Below are 12,159 nucleotides of genomic sequence, written 5' to 3'. Positions count from 1 at the left end.
GCCGGCTGATATTCCTGGTCTAGGCCCCGATCTCACCTGTGCAGCACTGCACTACGAACCACAGCCTTGAGTTTCGTTTGAATGGCGTGTTGTAGGGTTACCAATTGAGCTCAAATACTGATGACGTAGACCACATTAGCCTCTTTTGCCTCATCTTCGAATTTTTTCATTCCGTTTTGTAGAAGTGAAAAAAATTTCTGTGAAATTTTGCCAATGAATCATCAAGCGAAACACTAATTAATACGGATCACTGACACATCCATATTGAAGATTACCTACTTCCCGCTAGTCTATTTAGTGGTGTTAATAATTATAAATCCCACAAAGGTGGAAACTTGAAACTTCTTAGACTTAGTTATACACGAAATTTGCATTCCTGTCTTCTGACTTCGTCTTCAATGCTTCATTCAAAAGTTTTAACTTCGCATAACTATAACGACATGCTACAACCACATTTATTATTCACCGCCAGCAATACATCACTTCACACTTAATCTAGATGAATATGTGTTTATTACTGCCAGGTTGTGATATATATCGGTGACTTCAGGAGTTTTATTCGTAACAAAAGCGCAATTTTCCGCACGTTTCAGCCATTTTGCAGACTTATCAAACACAAGACCATTTCCACTTCCGGTTTGGCTTTGACCCATTTTGACCCCATTGGCGGTTTTCCGGTTCTGATGAAATACAATGTCAGCTGTTGTAACAATAATATTTCCATATAAACAGCCAAACTCCTAGTTACATTTAACAAGAATGGAGACAAGAACCGCACCATTATTAAGCCTAGTCTTCAGCGACAACGACAGAGAAGCAGAAATGCCAGAAAGTTTACCGCCCGAGGTAAGTCGACTAACAAACTAACAATAATTCAAACTTCAAATTCGAATGTTCAATTTCAATGTTGTTTGCATTACGCGATAACTATAATAATATTACGAAATAGATATAAATTACCTAATGCAGAACAATTTTGTGACCATGCACGATATTAATCTTGTAGCTTGTATCTTGGCTCTCTCTTGTATTTCACAAGGTACTCGATTACATCGAAGTGCGGGGATTATTTAGAGAAACAGAAGATTATTAGTATTACTATTAGTACTATTACTATTACTATTACTATTAGTATTACTATATTAGGGCCAACCGCCTCTAATTCTCTAAATATTTTACTTTTTTATTAGTGTTTCGAATCACCAGAATTTTCCGCACATACCCTAACTCTGGTTTCAATAACCCGTGTTTGTCCCCTCTCCAGCCGTCTATTTGTTCCCCATGGCATCCTTATATCTATTAATAGTATTATAGCTATCACAATTATGTTCCATATCCTCTTTCATATTCTTATTACAACGATTACACCTGTCGTCACTGAAGTTATTTCTAAAGTAACCTTTGGCTGAGAGGGTCTATGTCCCTTGGGGTACTGGCGGAACGTACCCTGGGGTACATAGACCCTATGAGCTAACCTTTGAGCTCAATCATGCAAGTTTTACATTTAAATCCAAAACACGAGTCGGCAAATGATAATTCTTTCATATATTCCTTCAATCCATATGTTTCAATGTTTATCATCTTTATTTTTGTTTTTCCTTTGGTTTTCATTTTATCTCTTGTTATTACACTTTTTTTAAATAGCTTGTTTTACTTGTTTTTTCCAGGCTTTCTTTGTTTTTATTCCGATGGTTGTGAGTGATATTCCTAAATCATAGTTGTCTAAAATTTCCTAGGTTTTGTTTGCCCAATTTTTTTCTTCCTCTTTAGTCTGTTGTATGTAAACTCTTTATCAATCTATTATTTTCCAAATTAACTATGAATTGTAGAAGCATGAGTTTTTTGTAATTTATCTTGTCTAATATCGGTAGAATACCTATAGCTCTATTCGCAGAGCTTCTAGCGGTGTTTTACTGTGTGCTTTTAGAATTTTGCGTAAGCACTCATTTTGAAAGTCTTCTAACATTTTCCCTTTTCCCTTGGTCAGGTTTGTCCAAGTTTTACTATTATTTAATAATTAATGCAACCCAATGCAAGTGTTGGACCATGCATAGTCACCATAGTGCATACAGTATAGATAGTGTTTGCAATCTTTAGTTGTCTATTGTCAAATGTCATTTTCTGAAGTGTTTGTCTCAATATTCTTGTTGGGTGTATATAATTATCTATATCCATATTGTGTGATCCTTAAAACTGTGCGTTTATATTGCGTTTTTTTAATATTAGGATTGTAAAAAGTAATTTTTTGTCAGTTTTTCTCTGTGGTAATGCATGTTATTAGTGACTTAAAGTGATTACATCACCATAAATAGTAAAACTAAAAAAAATATTTCTAGTTTTTCACAAAATGTAAGTAATTCTGTTCACTTTTTATGGTTAAATTGCTGCATCATACTTCCTATATTCCTATGTTGTTCGATGTAAACATACACTCGTGGCTCATACTTAGCCCATAGCAAGCAATTAATGTCCGCTGTGGCTATATGCCCGGCAGCCGGTCTCGGTCTTCGATTTCCTAAATGCCCGGCAGTTGCTAACCCTAACCATAACCCTTGTTTACTTGAGATAACGCTGAAAATTAAAAACTGCCGGGCATTTAGGAAATCGAAACCGTGGCCGGTAGCCGTCAGATATATGCCGGTTGCCGGGCATATAGCCACTCTGATTAACGTCAGAATATTATAATAATATCAAATCGTCCAGGTTTTTAGGATTTTTAACTAGTTGAGAAACACTCTTATCAGGTAAGAATTTGACGATACATTTAGTACCGTTAGTAATTAGTATTAATGTCGCAGGGATGAGATTCTTCCGCGGATCCGCGGAAATCCGCGGATTTGACAGTCCCAGGGGTCGATTTTGTGAAACGTCTAAATTCGTTGAGAAAATTGGGAGGGGGGTAACAATGTAACAATTTAAATTATATACCCTCAACAGCACCTGACTGTAGACTGTAGAGTGTAGACAGTAGGCTGACAGCGAAGTATACAGTGTATCTGTTTTTGCGTACCAGAAAAGAAAATCCTCGTTCACAGGCTGCAGTAGAGGGGCAAACATTTGAGGTAGCTGATCACGTAACGACCATGCCTGGCCTGGGGGCCGGGTTTACATGTTGCCGTGTGCATGTTGTGTGCATGACTATGCACTGATTGTTCCATTCGCATTGTGTTTTTTTCATTCAAATCTCGTCGCAGCAAGGCAGCTTATGTCTGAGTAAAACAATGCAAGCGACGGGTGGAAACAGAAAAATATCATTATGTCTAGACATTTAATAAAAAATTTGCCCTATTTTCAGCCCGCTGATTTCCTATTATAGTTCGTTTGTCCCTTTTGACAACTTGAAAAGGTGATTCAAGAGTCTCCTATAATGTGTTCAGAATAGCTTAGAATGCACCAAATTGCACCATTCTTTTAAAAAAATTCCGGGGGAGCATGCCTCCGGACCCCCCTAGCATCGCGATGACCTACGGTCCTCCCATTGCTCGCTCCTCTGTTTGCTAATTAAGATTAAATTTAATAAGATTAAGATTAAATTATCCAATCTCATCCCTGAATGTAAAAAAATGGCTTTTTTTTACAAATATTACCATAGAAAATTCGTGACGTAGTCAATTTAACTGCTGTTGTTTTATTCTATCGTACTTGGGCTACACAAGGGTACGGGGGCCTACTAAGTGGTTCACAATCTATATGTAGGTTCAGTTTTTGCAAAATATCAAGACAAAAATTGAGAAGTACAGTGTGTTAATTCGCACTAGCTGTGCAGAAACACGTTTGACTTTCTCTCTTTTACTTTTATTTTCGTTCTTTCGCTGTTTTGATATGCCAGCTAAAGCTAGATACTATAAGATAGTGTTGTTTTATCGTTTATCTGGTACGTAGCGTGTTCTGTGAAGTCGGCTGTTAGAAGAGCTCTCTAACAGGGGGCTGAACTGCCCTAAATACTCGATAATGTACTTGAAATGTTTTAGTGGTATGCAGAGGCCGATCAGTGGTGAAAGCACGCTTGTGTGTGATCTCGTCTTCTGATATAAATGAGGTCGTTATCCTAGTTCATCACAAATGACCGTGGATGGAGAGCTAATTCAAAGCCTCTGTTGTTGTGCACTGAGCCACTGACACCATTGTTCCCAGTTCGCATGTTATATATACATATATATATATATTATATATATATATATATTATATATATATATATAGATATTATTAAGAGCATATAAAGAAGGCTTTATATGCTCTTGATATTATATATATATATACAGCCACAGGGTGCGAAATTAACGGGAGTCCGGAGTCAAATACTCTCTGATTTACTGTCGGACTCCCTGATTTGACATATGCAGGAGTCCGTGTGACGCCCTGAAAATTCTGCCATACTAACTATAGTTCGTTCCGGAGCACAGCCTCGCGGAATTACTGTATTTTTTCAGCTAATGTCCAAAGAAAATTGGGCAGACATGCAACTGCATGAATCTTAAAAATAAGCACATGCATTATTGTTTTAATATCTTTAATGAGGGTAGGGAGTCCGTTGGACTCCCTTGTTCAAAAGTTAATTTCTACCCCTGTATATATATATATATATATATATATATATATATAATTATAATAAATATATATATCTATTATATTATAATATATATATATAGAGAGAGAGCGAAAGAGAGAGAGAGAGAGATCGAGAGAGAGAGAGAGCGAGAGAGAGAGAGAGGTGTGCGTATGTAATACAAGAATAAAGAATGATATACACAAAACGTATAAAGAAACGTTTCGAACTATTTGTACATTTATTATGGTAATTATCTCTTTGTTTTAAATTGTTTAAAAAAATTGTCATTTTACAATAGTTGAGACTTCGGAAATTTTCTCACGATTCAGCCGAAGTTGTTTTTGTCCTGTCAAAACTCTTTGCGACGGAATAAATTTACATTATTACATTATTTTATTTTAAATTATAGTTATATTTATTATTATGTTTATTGCACTGCATGCCAAATTTTTTGCCTTACCCTAACCCCAACCACTTAATTTGTATGTGTCTACTGAGTTCATGAACGTCTGCGTGTTTTTGTAGCGTAATTATGAATCGTTGTCAATTTGTGTTACAGGATGCAGAGGGGAACATAGAATATAAGGTAGGTTATCTTTCAAACAAGTTGTTACTGTAATATGCTGTACTATGCATTGCTATGCTATGCAATGTTGTGCTATTTTATGCTGTGCTATGATGCGCCATGACATGCTACACTATCATATACTATACCATGCCATACAATACCATACCATACCATACCATACCATACGATACCATGTCATACAATACCACACCATGCTATTCCATGCCATGATATACCATACTGTACAATATTATAATGCTATTATATACTACTATAAATTAATACTAGTCTATGCTGTTCTATTTTATACTATACTTTAGTACTGTACTATGCTAATTGCTATGGTATGCTGTGCTGTGCTGTGCTGTGTTGTTCTATACTTATTTACTATACCAGTAATGCAGTATAATATATTCTATAATTACACTATACTGCACTATCAGGAGTGAGTAAAAACATTGAATGAAATAAGTTCATTGGATTTCGTTGAAAACTATGAATTCATATTTATTCCAAGAAATTAACTTACTATCGAAATTTTCGATCTCCCTTTGGAATGAAGATTTCCCGAATGGAGATCGGAAATTTTGATAGTGAGTTAATTTCTTGGATTTAACACAAGATAAATATGAATTCACAATAAAAACATTGTTTTTATACACTCCTGATGCTATGCTATGCTATACTCCACTGTACATATCTATGCCATTCTATGATATAGATATATTCATGGTATAAATGTTTGCGAAATGGACTCTCATGTGATGATTGTGCTTGTAGCTGAAGCTGATCAATCCGACACGGACACGATTCGAGCATCTCGTCACGCAGATGAAATGGCGTTTGCAGGAGGGGCACGGCGAGGCTATATATGAGATTGGTGTGGAAGATTCTGGTCTGCTGGCAGGCCTCACCGCTGCCGAAATGTCACTTTCCCTCAAGACTCTGGACAGAATGGCGGAGAAGTGAGCATGTTTTTTTTGCTTTGATAATACTGGCATCATTTGTTTTAGGCAAAGGTTTGCTGTGTTTGTTGTGATTCCCACTACAGCCAGCCTCGACTGTTTCGTGCAATCTTGTGTTTTGAATAAACCAAACAGATGGTGCCTTTAACCAGACTAGTGTGCATTTAATTTTAATTTTAAAACTTTGAAATCTATGTCATAGTTGGTGTGAAACAAAATCGCTCTGCACCCGTCATATAATCATTTTCGATAATTACTACAAAAACAAAATAACAAAAGGCTAGCAAATTGATAACTTTTCATTATCCGATATTAACTTGCATTACCGTGTTCTTTACAAGACAGCAAACAATCGATGTTTTACAAGGGATTTTATCTATAGCTCTGTGTGTTGTCATTGGCAGGCTGGGAGCTACAGTGACTCCACTAAGAGTGAGGCAGATTGAGATGGAGAATAGTGAGAATGGCGAACCGGTCGAAGTTAAACATGCATCGGAGCTACTTGTCCGAAAAGTCCCTGATGATCAGCAGGTGGGCTTTTAATGGGGACACTTGAGCTAGAAGTCCAAACGGATTTTCGTGCTCATCTATTTAGAAATAACAGAAAAGCAATGATGTTTGGCCGTGGTAGAGTTGATGACTCCCCACCCCCACCTCTATGAAGGATAAAAATCAGTACCTTGGCTTGGAATGATCTATCTAAAATCTGTAGTGGCTCTTTATCTGTAAAGCTGTGTTAATCACAGATCTTTAAAACAAGCAGCACGATGAAGAGTTGATTAATCTGTGGCTTTGATATATTGCATTATATCAGTAGTTATAGCTATATCAATTATTGCCTGCTGGAAATGCTAAAGATGCCATTTTAAATCTTCAAACTTCAAGTTTTATGCAGCCTTTGCCCCCCTACTCCCAATGTAGGGTTAACCACCTCACCCCACTCCACCCACCCGTCGTCAGGGCACTTAACCCCTGCACCGGGCAGTCTGTGGTGCCATCCAGGGCCATTATCAGAGTAAGATGGAGATTTTTGGCAATTCACTGTTGCTCAGATGGAGGATTCCTGCACTCAGTGCGCGAATAACCTCGCCATTTTCTCTCGCCCTCGCGCAGTTCATAGAGCTTCGTGTGGCAGTGCTTGGCAATGCCGACGCTGGGAAGTCCACACTGCTGGGCACACTGACCCACGGCCGGCTGGACAACGGGCGAGGCAGAGCCAGGTTGAACGTGTTTCGTCATCCGCACGAGATTCAGTCCGGGAGGACGTCCAGCGTCAGCCATGAGATCCTCGGCTTCGACAGCACGGGCCAGGTAAGATAAGTTCTCTGTTTGGATTCTATGTGTGTGTGCATGCATGCACGCGCGCGTGTGTCACTGTGTGTGCGTGCGTGCATGCGCGCGGGTGTGTGTGTATGTGCATGCATGTGTGTTTGTGTGTGTGTGCTTGTGTGCGAGCAAAAGTTGAGTGTGCGCTTGTGTGCATGCGTACGTTCGGGCAGGTCATTGCCAGTGGAAGTAAAGGAAAGAGATGGTGTACTATCGTATTTAGAGAAATTGTATTTCTTAAATGCACGTGCATGTTTTTCATATTATTCAAACGTTTCCATTGTGCTTTCTGTCTGTCTGTCTGTCATATCTCCCAACCAGTACATCCAAATATGTCCCTTTTCCAGTGCATCCAATCATTCACTGCCCAAGACATCCAAATATGCTCCCATACATACAACATGTCCCTGTTCCAATAAGTCCAAAAACGTCCAATATGTCCTCCATCCAATACGTCCAATACACCCAATATATCTCCTGTCTAAGATGGTCCCTGCAATACGTTTCCCATCCAATATGTCCAATACATCAGATCTAATACATCCCCTGTCTAATATGTTCAATACATCAGATCTAATACATCCCCTGTCTAATATGTTCAATACATCAGATCTAATACATCCCCTGTCTAATATGTTCAATACATCAGCATCTAATACATTCCCTGTCCAATATGTTCAATACATCAGATTATACATCCCCTGTTAATATGTTCAATACTATGCATCTAATAATCCCTGTCTTAATATGTTCAATACATCAGATCTAATACATCCCCTGTCCAATATGTTTAATACATCAGATCTAATACATCCCCTGTCCAATATGTTCAATACATCAGATCTAATACATCCCCTGTCCAATATGTTCCCATCCCATACGTCAAAATATGTCCAATACATCCAATACTTATCACACCCAATAAATCCAAATACATCTAACACGTCCTCTGTCCAATACGTCTCCTGTCCAATACGTGTCCCTTGTCCTATATGTTCAATACGTCCCCCGCCTAATACGTTCAATATGTCCCATGTCCAATATGTCCCCATACAATACAGGCAATACCTCAAATAAATCCCCTGTTCTCCACTCCAATATCTCATCAATCCGTCATCCCTTCCATTAATCTACTAATCACACGACCTTTGGTCTCCTTCAGGTCATTAATTACACTGAGTCGAGGAGAGCGGAGGATATATGCGAGAACTCAACTAAACTTATCACGTTCGTTGATTTGGCTGGACATCAAAAATACCTGCACACAACCATCTCTGGCCTAACTGCTTATGCACCAGACTTTGTCATGCTTGTGGTCAGTGCCAACACTGGAATTGGTAAGTGTCACCTGCAATAAGACATCACTAATACATTGACAGAAACGGTATAGTCTGAGAGAGTAAAATATACATACACCACACACAAACACACCTTACCTTACTCACAGTACAGGCATACTCACCTTTAATTTGAGGCATTTATACAGATATAATTCCTCCAATTCTTTATTTTAAGATTATTTTTCAATGTTTTTTTTAAATAAACCCAACAGTGGCTAACATAGTATTATGCAAAACCTTACCATTTGAACTTTCCGTGCAGAAATAAACTTGCTCCATAGATCTTGAAATAAATATCAATGCTGGCGGATGAGAAAAGAAACGTGAAATAAAAGAATTGAAAGGGCTGCCAACCTGTATAGAATGGAAGCCTGTCTATCAAAGAATACTTTAGATTTTCTTTTGAGTGGCTGCTATGTAAAGGGCTGTCTGTAATCACTCGTTGAAGAAGTGAGCTAAGGATTTAGGAGTTGATAATTATAGCAGATAGCAGCTTGCTTCCAAGATTGTGTAACAAATTAATTTTGTTTTGCATGGTAAGTGCAAATGGTGTTTTATGTAATACTATGTTATTCACTGTTGGATTTATTTAAAAAAAAACAGTCATGAGAAAATTATCTGCAAAACTTCTCTTCCTGTCAGGATTTGAACCCCTTCTCTGCTGTATTTCAGGCCAGAACACTAACCTCTTTACTATGAAGACTGCTTACAGTCTGGGAGTGAAGTGTTAACATCAGGAAGTCATGGCTGTTCTTTACATAGAATATCTGAGTGTAAGCGAGTAACATGTGATGTAATGCAGTTAACAATAATCGTAAATGGAGCACTCCACGAATAATAATGCTTGACACTACGTAATTTACTTGTTCCAGCTGGCACGACTAAGGAGCATCTCGGACTTGCACTGGCCCTGCAAGTCCCTATATTCGTCATGGTTAGTAAGATCGATCTCTGTTCAGCATCTGTGATAGAAAGGACAACGCAGCAGTTAGAACGCGTGCTCAAGTCACCTGGATGCAAGAAGGTACCATTCCGCATCCACGGCCGTGACGACGCCATTACTGCTGCCTCCTGTTTCACTGGCGAAAAGTAAGTCGGGATGGGTTTGGTCCAAGTCCGTGAAATTGAAATTATCTGAGAGGCAATGCAATTTGCTTCATGTAAGTGTTTTTCCACTAATCACTGAGTGTGCAATATGAGGCACAAAGATTATATTCAACTAATATATCTCACAGCCATGATATATAAAGCAGTTAAGTCCTGAAAAATTTCTTTAGACTTCATGCAAAAATTTGCCTTAGGTGTACAAACCGTGAAATGTTATTCTTTAACGCGTGTGTTTCTCTGCAGCTACTGCACTGCTCCGATCTTCTTCACTTCAAGCGTTACGGGCGAGAACCTTGACCTTCTAACGACCTTCCTCAACGTTCTGCCGCAGTTTAGCTCGTTAAAAGAACGTGAGCAAAAGATTCAGGATCACCCTGAATTCCAGGTACAGTTTGTTAAAACGTCTGTGTTATGAGGTTATTGAGCTCATTCCTACTCACTGAGTATGTGAAAATATAAATGCCAATTATTTGTATAAATACCACTTTTAGTAGTTACATATTGTTTTGCAGCTACTAAAAAGTAACATTACATGATGACGATTATGGCGGTGATGACAATGACAAAGACAACAACGCCGATGATAATGATGATAATAATAACACTTATTGATGGTACAGGCAAATAATTAACATGTAATGTGGTTCAAATGAAATAAATAAGTTCTATTGTCTATTTGTACAGATTGACTCGATGTTTAAACTACAAGGCACTGGCACTGTTGTGGGTGGAACGCTTGTCAGGTAAGTTGTAGTAAGCATTTCTGTCTGCTATATAATGAAAGCAATAATACTGAATGTAATAGTTATGAACATAAATAAAATTAATGTATATGTTCTCCCCGACGGGGAATTGAACCCCGGTCTCCCGCGTGACAGGCGGGGATACTAACCACTATACTAGCGAGGAATGTACATAAAATCAAAAAAATTTCAATGTAAATCAATGTAAATTTCAAGTTAAAAGTATTTCAAACGCGAGCATAGGAAAATCGATATGATGATAAGGTGTAGTAAATCGTTTGTGAGATAGGACATAGTTACACACTGGCATCCACGAAACGTCCCCTTGGTCTGCCCTAGTTGTCAATTGTCGATTAGAAATGTTGTTTGACATTTTGGTGTGCACTGTATTTAATATCTAATCTATCAATTGCAATTTACTACACAGTGCATGGCCGGGGTCTTTTGTAGCCGTTGTGTGAATATGTGTCTTGCCATCTCCATATATAGTATATGTGTATACAGGAAAGATAGGCCCAAACATTTAAAGCTTGTAAAGAAAGTTGGAGAAATTTCAGTGTGTATTGTTGAACACTGTACGGTGCATGTAAATAATTAAAGGGACACATCGAGGGCCGGACACACTAGGTGATTAAATCGGGCGACTAAATCGCTGGTGAAATTGCCTAGTGTGTCCACTCAATCGCCGCCGATTTAGTCGCCGGATTTAGTCGCCTGATTTAGTCGCCCGATTTAATCGCATAGATCAAAACGTTTTGATATTATCGGGCGATTTAGTCGCCCGATTTAGTCGCCCGATTTAATCGCCTAGTGTGTCCAGGGCCGGCGATAAAATCGCCCGATTGTACAATTCATCAGCCAATCAAAGTTGTTCAATGATACTGACGTAATAGCGATGTTTCATGTTTAGTATGTCATGTCATGTAATAGCGATGCACGCACGCACGCACGCATGTGTACGTGCACACGGACGCACACACTCATGCACGCACGTGTACGTGCACACGCACGCACGCACGTCTACGTGCACATGCATGCACGCACGCACGCACGTGTACTTGCACACGCACGCACACACTCATGCACGCATGCACGCACGCACGCACGTCTACGTGCACATGCATGCACGCACGCACGCACGTGTACCTGCACACGCACGCAGGCACGTACGCACGCACGCATGCACGCAGGTGAACGCACGTCTACGTGCACATGCATGCACGCACGCACGCACGTGTACCTGCACACGCACGCACACACTCATGCACGCACGTGTACGTGCACACGCACGCACGCACGTCTACGTGCACATGCATGCACGCACGCACACACTCATGCATGCACGTGTACGTGCACACGCACGGCATGCACGCACGTGTACGTGCGCACGCACGCACGTCTACGTGCACATGCATGCACGCACGCACGCATGTGTACGTACACACGCACGCACACACTCATGAACGCACGTGTACGTGCACATGCACGCACGCACACACGCATGAACGCACGTGTACGTGCACACGCACGCACGCACGCACGTCTACGTGCACATGCACGA

General features: G+C 39.5%; 2 protein-coding genes and 1 non-coding gene across 5 annotated transcripts in view; 1 reads left to right on the top strand and 2 right to left on the bottom strand.

Annotated features, from left to right (window-relative positions):
* LOC106814009 (pre-mRNA 3' end processing protein WDR33-like) overlaps positions 1-622 on the bottom strand; it is a 6,564-nt gene extending 5,942 nt beyond the window's left edge. The window contains exon 1 of one of the 2 annotated variants that reach the window (XM_014818263.1): positions 519-622. The gene's annotated coding sequence lies outside the window, so the exon portion shown is untranslated. The other variant, XM_014818264.1, reaches the window with a different exon arrangement.
* Positions 623-674: 52 nt separating this feature from the next.
* LOC106814011 (GTP-binding protein 2-like) overlaps positions 675-12,159 on the top strand; it is a 21,589-nt gene continuing 10,104 nt past the window's right edge. For both annotated transcript variants that reach the window (XM_014818266.1, XM_014818265.1), the window contains exons 1-9: positions 675-846; positions 5,109-5,135; positions 5,898-6,082; positions 6,487-6,613; positions 7,196-7,393; positions 8,571-8,745; positions 9,621-9,837; positions 10,099-10,240; positions 10,540-10,598. In XM_014818266.1, the coding sequence (XP_014673752.1) occupies positions 760-846; positions 5,109-5,135; positions 5,898-6,082; positions 6,487-6,613; positions 7,196-7,393; positions 8,571-8,745; positions 9,621-9,837; positions 10,099-10,240; positions 10,540-10,598 (1,217 nt within the window). In that variant the 5' untranslated portion in view covers positions 675-759. The remainder of the gene's footprint in view (positions 847-5,108; positions 5,136-5,897; positions 6,083-6,486; positions 6,614-7,195; positions 7,394-8,570; positions 8,746-9,620; positions 9,838-10,098; positions 10,241-10,539; positions 10,599-12,159) is intronic.
* On the bottom strand, positions 10,693-10,764 carry Trnad-guc. Its single transcript has one exon. It is a non-coding gene; the product is annotated as a tRNA-Asp (tRNA).

Source organism: Priapulus caudatus, unplaced genomic scaffold (assembly GCF_000485595.1).
Source record: "Priapulus caudatus unplaced genomic scaffold, Priapulus_caudatus-5.0.1 Scaffold854, whole genome shotgun sequence".
In the NCBI taxonomy this organism is placed as follows: Eukaryota; Metazoa; Priapulida; class Priapulimorpha; order Priapulimorphida; family Priapulidae; genus Priapulus; species Priapulus caudatus.
Note: the sequence above shows the minus strand (reverse complement) of the source record. Positions and strands in the feature narration are given on the sequence as shown.